The sequence below is a fragment of the Myotis daubentonii genome, chromosome 14 (assembly GCF_963259705.1).
Source record: "Myotis daubentonii chromosome 14, mMyoDau2.1, whole genome shotgun sequence".
Classification (NCBI taxonomy): domain Eukaryota; kingdom Metazoa; phylum Chordata; class Mammalia; order Chiroptera; family Vespertilionidae; genus Myotis; species Myotis daubentonii.
Window position 1 is genome coordinate 43418169 of NC_081853.1, and position 16412 is coordinate 43434580.

The window sequence follows — 16412 nt, forward strand, 5'->3', positions numbered from 1 at the left end:
CGGGAAGCCAGCCTGCTCACAAGGAGAATGGGCAGGGTACCCCCACAGCAGGCAGGCTCTGGTCGTCAAACCCGAACAGGATGGAAGGCGGGGCTGGGAAGAGCCTCCAGAGAGAGAAGACTGGGTGACCAGAGAACAGCTCACCACACAGACCAATGATTTCACATTATTGTTAATCACATTGAGGCCTTTTCTTTTATATGCTTTTGATGTTCCAAATGTTTGGAGGAAGGCATCATTATTAACCTAACTTTATAGATGAAAATTGAATAGCCTCTGACATTAATAGGAATTAGAGGAACCAAAAAATATGTTTACCAAAATCTGCTGGTATGGAAGTCTCTCTTGCAATATATAGTGAAAGCTTGGGCTCAGTGAAAATATTCTGAAACGTGAAATTGGGCTTTTCAAGGTAACAGTTGTGATCTAGAAGTCTTCCTTCGGGGAATATTTTGGCACTGACTATAACAATTGGCATGGAGTCTCAACACATAAATGTTCAAAGTGTCCCTTTTCCTGCTGCGCTGCAAACACCGTGTTGCTTATTCTGCACGTGCCACCCCCACGCCCCCCAACCCCCGGCCATGCTTACACGTCATGTTGACCAGCTTGCCCACACTGTGCTGCTCCTCGCCGTAGCTGAGGTACTCAGTGGCCACGATCTCCATGTACTGCAGGAGGGACCAAACCAACAAGTCAGAGGAGACACCAAAAGCACACAAGCCGGTGACAAGATTGTGCACTTCTAAAAATGAGCTGTAGGTGGCGCAGCAGATTCACCAAATAATAGTGCTTCCGGGCCCCTTTCATTCAAGTGCAAATAGGTGACTGCACTTCTGGATTCTTTTCCTTCTCTTGCATGCCCTGAAGTTAGGGAGGGACCATGCAAAAGCTGCATAAACTCTCAAAAGTCCCCCAATAATTTGTAGATGAATAGGTTTGTAGTGTAATTTAGTCTCCAAGTATAAGATACAAATAAGATGCATAATATGTAGTACATAGAATTTTATTTCTTCAGTGTGACTTTTTAGTAGAATTTAATTTCTGATATTATAATGGAGGTAAAGTGGATAAGAATGTCATTTACAATTTTATGAAAGACTATTTCATTAAATGAGGTAAATCTCCAGCCAATTTTTTAAAATCTTAAAAAGAAAAGCTAGATACATTGCATCCATTTCCCAAAAATGAAAATAACATAGATTTAACATTAAATTGCCATTAAACTTCATCTTCCTTTCATCATTCAGAGTGAGTTTTGAGGGCCACAGACTTCTTATGAAAACCATTTTTCTGTACATGCTGTGGGTTTTGGGAGAACGGACTGTTTCAATTCAATGCCATGTCATGCCATGTTTTGGCAAATTAGCAAACTCAAACATTTGATGAGCTCAACACATGTATTCTCCTGCTTACTTTCCCTCAGTAGTTACCAAAGCTGAAAAATAAATGAAGTTAAAATCATTCCTCACATTGTCATTTACTGGGTAAAATTTTAATGAGCACAGTAATTCTTTTCAAAAGCGTGAGAAAGTTGCGAACAGCTTCATCGCCAATATTTTCTCCCATCACTGGGTACGTGCAGCACTGAGGACTGGGCCTGCCAGCCAAGGTCTATTTCTTTTCATTACTAACTAAAGACATGTGACCTTTAATAGCACTTTCTCGTTTCAACAGGCTAGGTAAAGTGAGCCCAATTAGCCAGAACAAAATGTCATGGGTCCCGCCCTGCCCCGTGAGTGTCCTGCCTCACACTCTCACTTATTAACCCTGCCTACTCCTCCCCTGGGCAGGCAGCCTATGGTTTGAAAAAGCCATCCTCTGTCACATACCTATGTAATCCTCGCCCAAAGCCATGGCACAAAATGGAAAGGCAAGACCAGCCATCGCAAAAGGAATCTTACCTGAGCTAGGCTTTCAATCCCATCCAAGCTATAGAGTATTTCCTAATAAAACAGAAACAACAGAGCATACATAAAAGATGGGGGGAAAGTTGTATTTTGCATGCAATTTCTTTATCAATTCATAAGATTTAGAATTATTTTATGAAGGTCCACATTCTAACATCAATGTGGAAAACTTGAATGCCTGTCGTACTACATTTAAGATAAACTATTGCCGGAACCGGTTTGGCTCAGTGGATAGAGCGTCGGCCTGCAGACTGAAGGGTCCCAGGTCCGGTTCTGGTCAAGGGCATGTACCTGGGTTGCGGGCATATCCCCAGTGGGAGATGTGCAGGAGGCAGCTGATTGATGTTTCTCTCTCATCGATGTTTCTAACTCTCTATCTCTCTCCCTTCCTCTCTGTAAAAAATCAATAAAATATATTTTTTTAAAAAAGGAATTTAAAAAAAAAGATAAACTATTAATTAAAATAATGAAATTTGGATTGAGAATCAGAAAATATAAATATGCTCATAACTTCAGCCAGACTCCTCACTTTTTCACCTTCTCCAATGTCATCAGAAACAGGTAGAGCTCAAAGGAACGGTTAGATATTGCTCCCTTTAATCTTCTCATGCTGCAGATAGGCCAACTAAGACCCAGAAAGGTAAGCCACGTGCCTAAGTGACAAGCCATGATAAGAGTCCAGGATCACCAAATTCCCAGACCCTTCCTCTGGGCTTCAGCCTGGTCTGGGGACTGAGTGGAAACATGGAATCTCCTGCTGACTCACACTGAGTTTCAACAAGATCAGACTAGACTGCAGGCTTCTCCTTAAAATGATTAGGCTAATGGTCTTCTTAAACCTGCGCTCTGAGCCAGGGTGAGCGTCATCTTTGCCAAATGTCTCCCAACACAGGTCTTAAAATCCAATTCCCAGTCAGAAGGCACCTCAGCACAATCCCAAAGCTTCCTGAAAGTGCCAGTGAGGAAGAGGGGGAGTGGGAGGCTGGAGACTAGCTTGGAACTATGAATAGGAAGTGTTCTCGGGTGGTTCACACTGACATTTGTTTTCAGGCCAACGTAGTTCAGGTGGCCCTCACCTGTTTAATTAAAGCTGTATTGACGTCTCACTTCTTACTTAACATGCACACAAGGAAGTTATTTGAAATATAAACATCAGCCATCAGTCCAGTTCTGGGAAGTGCAGGAGGCTGAGTACACGAGTGTGAGAGGGAACAGTAAAGTCCCGCCAGGAAGCTGTCTGAGGGAGCAGGTGGGGCAGGTGGGGGACAGGCATGGGCTCTCAAGGCCTCCGGGGTCAAGGTCTCCTTCTTCTGTGCGAAGTGAATTTGGAAACACTAAACATATCCATGTTTAAATTAAGAGTGAAGGGACATTTATAACTCAATTAAAAATAGCTCTGTGACTACCTATTCATTTGAATTTTCTTCATTGCTATTTATGCCAGAAAAGCTATAATTAAAGAACACAGGAATGTTGTATACATTATCCCTAGTGATGTTGGGATATTTTATACATATGAAAATAGAAATAACATTTTAAAACTATTAATATTTATTCTACAATTATTTTTTTCATTTGTTATGTAAAAGCCCTGGGTTAGGCTCTAACAAGGACACAAATATGTAGATGGCAGAGGCCTACTTCCTGAACTTCAGGCATAAGGTAGATACACAGAGAACTGGAATTTAAGGCAGAATTTGGCCAGTGTTATAAGAAAATTATTCATGAAGTGCTATGATACCCCAGAGAAGGGACACGTGCTATTTTGCTGAGAAGACTAAGGGAAACTTCATAATAAGAGTGATGGGCTCTGATGGGCTGAGAAAGATGGGAAAATCTACCCTGAACAAAATGGGGAAGCAGGGGAAGATAAAGGAGATTCCAAGCAAAGAGAACAGTAAGCTCCAAGGTGCACAGAAGTTGTGCAGAAAGAACATCAAGATGTTCCATAACTCTGCAAAGCACCTCCATAACGCCGAAAAGGACACTCTTGGGACTAATGTTAGAAAAGCAGGGTGGGATCACACCGCGGGAGGACAGAGACAGGAGCCTGGATTTGGGCTTCACCATGTGGACCAGGAAACCCAATGAAATGTGTGAACAAGGGACTGATCAGAATCAGCTGTAAGGCTTCCCCTCTAGTCTTAGAATGAACTGGAGAGGCAAAGTGTCATCTGGAAGCCCAGGTGGTTTGCCATGGCAGTGGGAAGGCAGATGGAGAGGCGGAGATAGTCTTTGAAGTGGTATGAAGAGGAAGACGCATTGGAAGAAAGAAGAAGGCATCACCATATTAGAGCCTGGGTGACGGGGGACAGGCCCATGATTAACAAACACCGAGAGAGAGAGAAGACTAGACGAGGTTAGGGAAGACTTGATTTGGATACGTTGAGTTGCTGATAGGATATACAGGTGGAAAAAAAAGTACAGCAGGCCATGAAAAATGAGATAAGGGCAAAAGGTTCAAATCTTGGAGTCGCTGACATGAAGATTTAAATTTGAATGAGAAGACACCAAGGAAATGCGAAGACACCAAGGAAATGCGAAGACACCAAGGAAATGCGAAGACACCAAGGAAATGAAAAGACACCAAGGAAAAGAATAATGTTTAAATGATTGGTCATGGTCAAGTTCATTTTTAAAAAATTTTGTTGTTCTTGTGGGGTTTTTTTAAGTTCATCTTTAAATGTTTACCTTGATGAGAAAAATATCAATCCAAAAATTAATGTTAACAATATGGGACTACGTCAGTGTTTCCCAAACTATGTCATGGGGATGATCATTCTACTCTGTGCAGTGGGTAGTATTATAAATTCAGGAAAAAAAAAGTTTTGTGATCAAATTCAAATTAGCTTGGGAAATGCTATGTGCTAGATTACACAGAGTTTAACAAAGTGCTTCATCATAGGATACCTCAGAGCTTTTACTATGCTGCTCCAATGGGAGACCTAGAGTGCAGCCTTTCCTAAACATACCCGTTGGAGCACAATTCTGTTCACAGAATTTAACCACTGGGAAGCACAGTTTGAGAAGTGCTGTTATGAAATATAAGAAGGGCAAAGAGGTCCCTGGCCAGGTGGTTCAGTTGGTTGGAGCATCGTCCCATGCACCAAAGGGTAACGGGTTCAATTCCCTTTCAGGACACATACCCAGTTTATGGGTTCAATCCCCGGTTGAGTGCATGCGGGAGGCAACCAATCCATGTTTCTCTCTCACATCAATGCTTCTCTCTGTCTCTCTCTTACTGTCTCTCTCCCTCTCCTTTTCCCTTTCTCTCTCAATAAAAAACATATCCTTGAGTAAGGATTAAAAAAATAATTTAAAAAAAATTTTAAAAAAGAGCAAAGAGAATTTTGTTGCTATGTACTCAAGACTTCACCTTCCATTTATGAAATAAACATTCCGCCCCCTCCCATTCTCCTCTGGAGACTGGAGCAAGGCCAGGAGATTGCTCACAGACCCATGGTCGTCCTTGTATTTCCTTTGGTTACACCAATGGGATTGCTCCAACCTGAGAGCATCAACTAGAGAAAAGCAAGACCACAAGGTATGCACATACCTGGGCTTGACAGCTCTGGTTACTGATCTGAAAAGCAAACATGGCTGCCTGCTTAGAGTACAGCGACACCTCCTGCTTGCCCTCCAGGCCTCAGTGTTTTCTCCCTGGTCACAGCCCAGAGGGTCACAAGACTGGGGTCTGTAGTTCTGAGCCTAATGACCTGGAGAAAGTCCTTTAGTGAATCAGACCTCAGTTTGATGTGCAAAATGTGAGCAAATGTCCTTGTGCTGCCTATCCTGAGTTTTTCCTTTTATTTAAAAAAAGGGGGGGTGAGGGGATACAATCATCTACACTAATAAAAGAGAAAAATGGTAATTGGCGTACGACGATACCCTTTTCATTGGCTAATCAGGGCTATATGCAAATTAACTGCCAACTATGATTGGCAGTTAACTGCCAACTAAGATTGGCAGTTAACTGCCAACAAGATGGCGGTTAATTTGCATATGTAGGCACAATGCAGGGAGGCGAAAGGGAAAGCAGGAAGAAGCCCCCTGCCACTGACAGTGATCGGAAACCCGGGGGGAGCTAAGAGCTGGGGGGCAGGGCAAAGGCGGCCCCGGGGCCGCCTTTGCCCTACCCCCCAGCCATGATTGGAGAATCAGGTGCCTTTGCCACCCTGGCCAGTGATAGCAGGAAGTAGGGGTGGAGCCAACGATGGGAGCTGGACACGGTCGAAGCTGGCAGTCCCAGGAGCTAGGGGTCCCTTGCCTGGGCCTAAAGCGGAGCCCACGATCGCGGGGCCGCTGCCACTGCGGGTCCCCGCTGCCCGGGCCGGACGCCTCGGCCAGAGGCATCCTGCAGGGGCAGGGGCGGAGCCTGCAACCGCGGGGAGCTGGGGGTGCCCTGCCCAGGCCTGACACCTCTGCCGGAGGCCTCAGGCCTGGTCAAGGGGCCGATCCGGTGATTGGTGATCAGAGGGTGATGAGGGTCAACTCCTCTGGCCGAGGCATCAGGCCTGGGCGGGGGGCTGAGCCGGGGATTGGGGGGATATGATGGTCCCCTTGCCCAGGCCTGAAGTCTGGGTCAGAGGTATCAGGCTTGGGCGGGGGATGGAGCAAGCGATCAGAGGGAGATGGGGGTCCCCTGTCCAAGCCTGACACCTCTGGCGGAGGCATCAGGCCTAGGCAAGGGGCCGATCAGGTGATCAGAGGGTGATGGGGGTCTATGCCTCTGGCTGAGGCATCAGGCCTGGGCAAGGGGCAGAGCCAGCAATCGGAGGGGTCTGGGGGTCCCCTAACCAGGCCTGATGCCTGGGCCAGAGGCATCAGGCCTGGGCTGGGGGCAGAACCAGTGATGGGGGGAAATGAGGGTCCCCTGCCCAGGCCTGACACCTCTGTCAGAGGCGTCAGGCCTGGGCAAGGGGCCGATCCTGCGATTGGAGAGTGATGGGGGTCAATGCCTGAGGGCTCTCAGTATGTGAGAGGGGGCAGGCTGGGCTGAGGGACATTCCCCCCCACCCACACCCAGTGCACGAATTTCATGCACCGGGCCCCTAGTATAATACAGATAAAAAATATGCCTAAAAAAATGGAACACACTTCATGCCAATATGGGTGTTGTTAGTCCACCACTATTTCTCCCTCAGCCGAAAATCTCATTGCCATTAAACATGCTCATCCTAAACCTGCTCAGCAACTAAAGCAATGCTAAACACACTGCAGAGCCTTTGATCCTGAATCACTAACCTGATCATTTTCTGCGCTAACTTATCAGTGTTTCCACGCTGCTGATTCCTCCATCACAATTTTAAGAACCCTCTATGCACTGGCCTTCACTTATTTCCCCAGGAGTAATAGTAACCACTCTTCTAAAAGGCTTGAGGGAGAATTGAAGAGGTCCATTTGAAAGTTATTGAATATAAGGTGCTACAACAGTGCTTCTCAAACTCTTTGGTCTCTGTACCCCTTTACACCCTTACACATTCTTCAGAACCCCAAAGACTTTGCTTATACGGGTTATGTCTATCTACATTTACCACATTAGAAATCGCAAGTGAGAAATTCCTAAAATACAACAGCGCACAGCACATGTTTCATCAGCCGTCACAGCCATGACATCATCACGCAACCTGCAGCCTCCGGGACACCGCACTGCACACTTGTAAGGAGTGAGAGCAAAGGGGCAGATGATATCTGAGCGTTATCTTGAAGACAGTTTTGAACCTATGGAACCCCTGAAAGGATTTCAGAGACCTGTAAGCAGTTCCTGGATCACACCTGGAGAACCATTACGCTACTGTGTCACCGGGATGGCTGTCCCCATCATATCACTGGAATCGTGGGGCGTAGATAAAGGGGAAAGTTTGAGAATGCAGATATGTGGTTGGGAGCGAAGAACAGCAACAAAAAATGGTAGTTGAAGCCAAGAGCTAGGAAGATGGGGAAGAAGATGATAAAGAAAAGAACTTTGGGCCCTTCTGGCACAGCTCAGTGGTTGACTGTCAACCTATGAACCAGGAGGTCACAGTTCAATTCCTGGTCAGGGCACATGCCTGGGTCGCAGGCTCAATCCCCAGTGTGGGGCTTGCAGGAGGCAGCCAATCAAAGATTCTCTCTCTTTGTTGCTGTTTCTCTCTCTCTCCCCTCCTCCCTTCCTCTCTGAAATCAATAAAAATACATTTTTTTAAAAAAAAAAAAAAGAAAGAAAGAAAGAAAAGGACTTTGGGAAAGTTAACATTTAGGAAAGCAGGATTTAAAAAAGGACCAAATACAGTAAGTAACAGAGAAGAAGGAAGAAAAGGGCTGAGGAAGAGCTGGGAGTTGGTGCAGGCAGAGAGTGTGGGACAGGCGTGCCCTGCTGCAGAGGGCTGGGGAGGGCGAGGCCGAGACAAGGCCGCTCCGCTGGACTGTCTTCTCACTGTTGCTGCTAATGTAATTGTAGTTTGGAGCTTTTAAGATTTTCCCTTTATCCTTGATAAGTAATGTGCTGCGGTTTCACTATAATGAATCCAGCTGGGAATTTATCTTTATGCTGCTTGGAGCTCCGACGATACCTGAAACCTCACATGTCTGCCTTTAATTAAGGAAAATGCTAAGCAATTGTGGCTTCTCTTTCATCCAGTGTTTTCTTGCTGGAATCTCCATTAGGCATTGCTTGAAGCCTCTGTACACTGGCAGGAAAGACTCAATCTGCAAGCCACCAGCTTGCAGCCTCTGGGTGAAGGAATGATGATGGGAGCCTGCCACACTATGGACTATTTAAAAGGCTTCCAGAGAGAACCTTGTACACAGAATTCCATGTCCAGATAGAAAGGAAGTGAGTGGGTTCACGTCCTGACCTTTCAAAAAATGTAGTGATGACAGTAAGATGGAAGATTGGAAGGGATAACAGATCAAAAAGGGGGTATTTATGATAAAGGCAATCAGAGGGGGCACCACTGACACCATAAGAAAGAGAACAGATGGGAGGGTAAGCCTTGGCAAGGACGGGGATGTTTCTTTTGAAACAAGGAGAGAAGTAAAGTTGCAAGATAATCCAAATATTTCAAGCAACAAAGAGGAGGAAATAGGAGTGCTCCCACTGGGATGTCTTCAGGTTTCCCTGTAAAACAGACGTAAGGTGATGAGAGTGGCAGGGGCAGGAGGCGGTGTGGGTGTGAGAAGTGGAGATGGTTTGGAACAGCCGCTGTGGATCCTGCGATACAACCAGCGGGGGCAGGAATGCCGAGCCGCGGCGAAGGCTCGCTGAGACTCTGCGGCATAAACGGTCGTAAACCCCAGCCTTGCTTTGTGACTTTGGCCAACAATTCTTGGCAACTTTAGGTATTGAATAACTGCCTGAGCACATGCTCTTCTTTGTGAAAAGGCTGCCAGAAGGAGCGACTCGGAGAGCATCCCCTTCTATGGAAAGATGAAACCAGATAGAGATATAGTTTAATATGTGTTTTGGTCACGAAATCCCATAAACAAAGAGGTTACTGCATTCTTTCCTTCGGAGAGCAGTACAATCAACCCTGTTTCATTCCATCAAGAACTTGGCTGAGAAAGGAGATCAGCCGAGCATGACACGACTGTCATCCGTGTTCTGAACAAACAGGACATCTCTAAGGCAACTATTTTCCTAATTCCTATAAGCCAAAGCACCAGCTCCCCACCTGCCTCCAGGAATACTTTCCTTCACATTATATATGCACTGTTCTCACCCCAGTTGGGACATCCGGAGGGAAAAAGAGGGTGCTATTAATAATTACGTAGGAACAGTGAGCACACACTGGGACTGACTGGGGAAGTGGAACATATGGTCCACCCTTATCATATGTGACCCACACTGCATTGCTCATGGCAGCTCGGAAATGTGTGGAACACACAGTTCTGTGTGGTTGGTCATGAGGGGAATGAAAACTCCCAGAAAACTGTGAGCAACCAGGACAGAAAGCCATCAGAGATGCCCTAAGTCTCATAGTCAAATGATTATGGTTGGCTAAACTGTAACAACACAAAGCCAGGCTAAAATACAGGAGGAGGAAGGGAATAGCTCTTCTAAAGGAAAAATGTGGAGCCACCATGACTCTTGAGTCCCAAGAGCTCCCACTGGTCACAGCTGACTTTGACCTAGCAAGCTGCTTAGCCTTGAACATGCTAGAAGGTGTGGCCAAGTGCATACTTCTCTGAACTGCCTGTGGTTTTCAATGCCAGCTAATGATGAAAACATAGACCAACAAGTAATCCACTTAATCCCATAGGAAAAATCGTAGAAATGTACAGATTTTCTTTTTGGTCCTTATTAAATCATTTCTCTCCTATCTTTTAAATAGCAGATGAGATACTTGCCAAATGTGAAAGCTATTGAGTTGTGAGAGAAAGAGAAAGTTAACATGGTCTGCTTCAAAGAAAACCCACCAGTGTTTTATTTTATCTTCATCACCAGTACAAAATATCTTTATTTTTTCCAACCAACCTGGTAACATGGATCCCTCATGAGTAGTCTCAGACAGATTAACACTCTCAGAAAGTGAATAGATGGGGCTCGATTAACCCACTCTCTGAAAGAAGAAAACAAGAGAGAACATGTTTGTTCACATCTAAAAGACGAACATGCCAGTTCATGAACAACACACGACTATGAAGGAGAATGAGGAACATACAAAGGAATAGCATTAGTTTATTTCAAACGTAATCTGCAATGGGAATGGTTATTTTGAACTTACACATCTGTCCCATGTTAATGCAAAACACATAAAAGCCATCATTATCACTCGGACGTAGAGGCCCCCACAGTTACGTGGTTTACAGTGCCGTCACTGACTCCAGGCAGTCCCCAACCAGAACAAATAGCTAGAAGGTCCAATAATTAGATTTACCTTAATATGAATGTATGCCCTAGTGACTAAAAAATAATACACATACATTAAAAGGAAGATATTTGTTTCTTATTCTTTTTTAAAATATGTTTTTATTGATTTCAGAGAGAGGATGGAAAAGAGACAGACAGACAGACAGAAACATCAGTTATAAGAGAGAATCATTAATCAACTGCCTTCTGCATGCCCTCTACTGGGGATCGAGCCCGCAACTGGGGCATGTGCTGTGACCGGGAATTGAACTGTGACCTCCTGGTTCATGCATTGACGCTCAACCACTGAGCCACATTGGCCGGACTGTATTTTATGCTTAAATAACCACATTTACTTATTAATGGGATGAGTACCCCCTCACGCACCAAGCAGCTTCTGGAGCCTTGGAATCAGACTGGACAGCACCCCCACTGTGTCCTCTTCCACCTGCTATTTATCACAGTGACCACGGAAAACCCAGCTTGGGTAGGCGATGCCATCACCTCTAGGAAGCAGCACGAGCTTAATGTGGAAATCGTCAGCTACCCTGAGTAGCTTGCACTGTGTCTGATGGGTGTCGAGCATCGCTGTTTTCCTTGAAAATGTAAAAATACCCACGACACCCCTGGGAGTTCTCAGCAGGCAGTTTGAGGCCCTGAGCCTCTGCTGTTTTCTATGCCAGCCTTCTGCGACTTTCTCACACTGGACCCGCCCAGGGAATTAGAAGGATGTTCTCTAAGGTGACATGAGGCCGGAACATGCAGATACCACCAACACAGCACAGGGGGACCCCCTGACCGAGGAGGAAGGAGGCTGGGCACTGGCGGCGCCGGGAACTTGCCACGTGCACTGCCTGAGTCACCCGTGCACGGAGGGCCCTGCCAGGTGAGACCTGTCTCACACTGCCCTCCAAGCTGTCCCACATGGTACGTGGTGCAAAAATGGACAGAAACCTAAAATAAAAAGCGTCTGCTACCCATGCTCAGCCGAGAAAAACTAAGAAAGATATAGGAAGATTCCAGATGAGACGCCACAGAATTTCTCCCTTCCCCTCCCACCTCCCCAGCTGGGCTGGCTGTGCATGGGGCAAGGTTACCTTATTAAAGATCTGTCAAGTGAAGCATTTATTGCGCCGTGACCCCAAGCCAACCCTCGCCTGGCTTGTCCTATATTTATTACTCCATAGTGTAGAACTCAGCTTCGTCTTCTCTAAGATCCTGAAATTCAACTCTGCCCCCAAACCTGCACATCCCAACCTGAGTGCAGAAACCCCACCCTCCTCAAAGGCAGGATGGACATCTGTGGTCACTGCCCCTGGAGGCATCGTCCTCCACCCTATGCCACCCACACTCCACCCCAACCCACTCACCATTCCTTCCATCTACCCAGACTTGGCTCCTGGGAAGGAGGCTGGGAAGCCTGCTTTCCCATGGCTTTATATTCCCAGGGGTGATTGATGGCTCTTTATAGACCCAGGCCCCCAGCAGAGGCCTGGCCCGGTGGGGAGAAGTTGGGCAAGAAGTCCCGAGAGCATTGCTGGCCGAGAACTATTCCTCCTGCCATCACAGAGGCTGCTGGCTGGAGCTGCCCACCACAGCGGCAGTCGACCCTACGACCCTTCACCAGCCCAGGAACGTGACAGCGACACCTTGCCTACAGAGGCAACCCATCCCAGGCAGGGCGACCAGCCAGGCAGAACTACCCCAGGCCCACACTGGGAAGCTACAACAGTTCATCTGAACTCCCCACGGTGGGAAAAATAATGCCAATTTGAAATACACTTTGAATCTAACACACAATCACCTATGGCAGTGGTCGACAAACTCATTAGTCCACAGAGCCAAATATCAACAGTACAACGATTGAAATTTCTTTGGAGAGCCAAATTTTTTAAACTTAAACTATATAGGTAGGTACATTGTTATTAACTTAATTAGGGTCCTCCTAAGGCTTAGGAAGAGCCACACTCAAGGGGCCAAAGAGCCGCAGTTTGCCGACCACGGACTATGGGGACACTTGTAAGGATGTGGTTATTGGGAGGCTCCTGTCACAGACAGCACCTTTGATCTTACCAATAGGGAGGTGGCACACGACTACTCTCCCTTCGGTGCTGGAAGGTTGACTTGTGGCGCAAATGCTCTGTCCCAGAGACCCTACCACAGGGAACCATCAACTGCAACCGCTGCTGGCAACCCAATGAGGGTTAACGCTGATCGCTTTCATGACTTAGAGGAAAAGCCAGGGGCCTGTGAAGAGGTGATTCATGGAACAAATATGTGTACACTCGATGTTTTTCCTAACTATACGCAATCTTCCTGAGCAAAGTTCATGGCATTTCCAGTGTTTTTTCATATCAAAATAAGTAGGGAAAGTTTTTTGCTTCCTCCCCTACTTAAAAAAAAAAAGGGGGGGGGGGGGAAGAAAAAAAAAAATTCTACCATAGGTTTTATTATTTTTAACTGTTAAGAGAATGTAAGTAAATGAAGAGTTCCAGAAAAGTCTTGAAAGTCCAGAAAAGAACTTTCAACTCTCCGGAACAGAGTTGAAAGTCCTATTCCAAACCAATTGCCATTTTTTATGTGTGTGTTTTGGGGTTTTTTTTGTGGGTTTTGGTTTTTTTTGGTTTTTTGGGACGGAAGCCTGAAGCTATTAATATTTCTGCATGGTCCTGGCCTCCGCTGCGGTGAATGTAAATAGCATTCCTGGTGTCTGAGTCCTCTGGCTCTTCCTCTCTGAGCACTGACCTCTAAAGGAGCAGTTGTTCCTGCCTTGGCTCCCCGCCCTTGACCCCCCACGAGAGCATGGCACGTCGCATGGAGCTCTGGTGTCCAAGGGGAGTGACGTGCTCTGTAAGACGATCTCTCTCTCTCTTTCCAAGGGTTGGGGGACTAGGAAACACACGCTCAGGGCCAGCAGAGAGGGGCAGAGCATGATGGTGGCCGGCCGGAGCAGCGGGGCCTGGCTCCCAGGCCAGGGTCCTCCACAGGGGATGGCCGGGGAGAAAGGGACTCTTACTGTGGGAGCAGGAATGCTCAGCACAGGCCAGGGGATCCTCTGAGGCAACTCTGGAAAACCTGTCTGTCGGCAAAGATAGTGTTTCCCCGGAGGATTAGGTCCCGATATAGCAGCCACACGGCCGCGGATTCCGAGCAGGCAAATATGTATCCCCGCTGTGACTGAACCTCTGCCACGGCTTTCACAGGACTATTAATACCTGGCAGCGTGATCGGCTCCCGTGGCCTTGGCCTCGGACCCGCTGCCACGGCGCTTGCAGCCTCGGAGCCCACTTTCTGCCATCACCAGAGGCCCAGCACGTGAACAAAGAAAGGGTAGCGGGGGTTTCACCTTCTTGCACAGTGGGGGAAACCAGTATGCCATGTGAGCGCTCCGTGGGACTACCAGCCACGGAGCTGTGGTATTGATTATTGAATGATAATAAAGCTGTAAGCACCAACATAAATGAGACCATCGGATGGTCTGGGGCTAACTGACCAGGGGCTGTGCAAATGCCAGAGATTCCAATCTAGACCCCCCCTTTGCAATGTTTCCCTCTCTCGCTCAGAATAAGCAGCAACTTCGTGGGGAGAGTGTTATGTAGATTTCCCTTTTCATGTTGTCATACCATTTGCGTTAACACCAAGCACAGCAACAAAACTGCCACTTTTGACTCAAGATTTTAAAGGGGAGGAATTCAAGCCTGTTTCAAAATAAATGTTATGTCAAATTCATAAGGCAGAGCCCTATTTTTTTTTTTGATAGTTCAAAAAGTAAAAGTAACATCAAAATAGAAACTGATTATAAACGAATATTCAAGGACTCTTTACTTACTTGTTCCACTCTCCGTACTGGGCCTGTGTTCTTTATCTCTGTCTACCCCGAAACCTCGCCCAGCACAGGCACCCAATCAGAAGTCCATCCAGTGAATTACACTGGCCCCTAAACTCAGAGAGATAGTGAGCAGAAAGGACCGTTCTAGGTGCTTCTTCCAGTTAGTTGACAAAAGTTTCAGAGGTAGAATGCTTTCAAATATTTACTCATCACCTAGTAGGAGTTGGCACTGTTGCCCCCTCAGGGATACAGCTCTGGACAAAGCATGCACTGGTGTTCATCGCGCTTCTTCTAAAGCAGTGGGTCTCAACCTGTGGGTCGCAACCCCTTTGGGGATCGAACGACCCTTTCTCAGGGGTCGCCTAAGACCATCGGAAAACACATATATAATTACATATTGTTTTTGTGATTAATCACTGTGCTTTAATTATGTTCAATTTGTAACAATGAAAATACATCCTGCCTATCAGATATTTACACTACGATTCATAACAGTAGCAAAATTACAGTTATGATGTAGCAACGAAAATAATTTTATGGTTGGGGGTCACCACAACATGAGGAACTGTATTAAAGGGTCGCGGCATTAGGAAGGTTGAGAACCACTGTTCTAAAGGGAGAAGACCAATAATACACACAGAGATAAAAATGTACATCAGGCGCTAACCAGTGAAGAACAACCAAGGTCAAGGCTATAGGGGTCCTGGGGATGCTATTTTAGGACAGTCAGACGGAGAAGGGTTCTCGAATAAGATTAGCATCTGAGTGAACTGAGGAGAGAGTCTGGGTGGGAAGAGCAGGAGAGTTAAGCAGATAGTCCATGAGCAGGAGTGTGGTGGTTTGTGCCAAGAAGGGCAAGCAAGCCCTCGGGGCTGGAACAGAAGGAGCCAAGACTGAGTTACAGAAGGGAAGTCAGAGAGAGCAGGAGCCACATCGGCAGGGCTTTGAAGAGTATGAATAGGGACTCTGGACGTTTTATTCTGGAAGGTCACTGAAGGCTTTGAACGGAGGACTGCCCTGATGTGACAGAGAGTGTGAATGGATCCTTCTGGGTGTGGTGTTGAGAGTAGTGTAGGGAGCTGCCTACGGCAATGGGCCAAGCTAGAGATGATGGCACCTGGGACTCAGTTAATAGGTAGGGAACTCTAAAGCTGTGGGGAGGGCAGGTGGAGAGAACCCAATCAAAAGTCCTATTGGGGACCCATCAATGCGTGAAACAAAAGATGAACTGTCAGCAAGAGAGAGAGATACTGATAAGGCACAGTCTCTCGGTGCAAAGCTGATGAGAGTAATTCAGGGATAGGTGGACTTTCATTAGTGGGACTGTTTGGGGACTGGTGGATTGATGTTGGCCGTGGGAATGTGTCTGTCGCTTATTGCCTGGCTCTCAGAAGCTCCTGCACTGATGGGAAATGGTCATTTATTGCTTTGGCCACGTTAAAACTGGCTCTGGTGGTTGCATGTGGCCAAAGAACAGGAAGTCCTTTCCTGGGAAGGTGGGAAGATTTCAATGTCATGTCTGTTACACATCCAAGTGAATAAGCTTTGAAAGAAGCAGTAGTAAATAGTGAAAAAGAGAGAAAATGAGTCCTGAAGTGATTGTTTCTCTGTGGTGCAGAACTGAGCACAGATTTTAAATGTACTTTGATTAATAAGAGAATCAGGTAATCAGCGAGGCAGAGGAGAAAAGAATGTTATTCAAGATTTGTGTCAGGACCTTGGGCTTGTCCCTACCCTCTCAGCTACCTTATCTTTCAAAGGAGGCTGGACTGGATTTTTATTTCAGGATCCATTCCACCTCTGCAATTGGATATCATTTTGTGTGTGTGTGTGTGTGTGTGTG

The 16412-nt window shown here is 46.4% G+C and overlaps 1 protein-coding gene across 1 annotated transcript in view; it reads right to left on the reverse strand.

Annotated features, from left to right (window-relative positions):
- NEK10 (NIMA related kinase 10) overlaps positions 1–16412 on the reverse strand; it is a 147070-nt gene that overhangs the window by 98543 nt on the left and 32115 nt on the right. Inside the window, exons 6-8 of the mRNA XM_059664119.1 lie at positions 10366–10450; positions 1905–1946; positions 593–671 (exon numbers count right to left, since the gene is read on the reverse strand). Of these exons, the coding sequence (XP_059520102.1) occupies positions 593–671; positions 1905–1946; positions 10366–10450 (206 nt within the window). The remainder of the gene's footprint in view (positions 1–592; positions 672–1904; positions 1947–10365; positions 10451–16412) is intronic.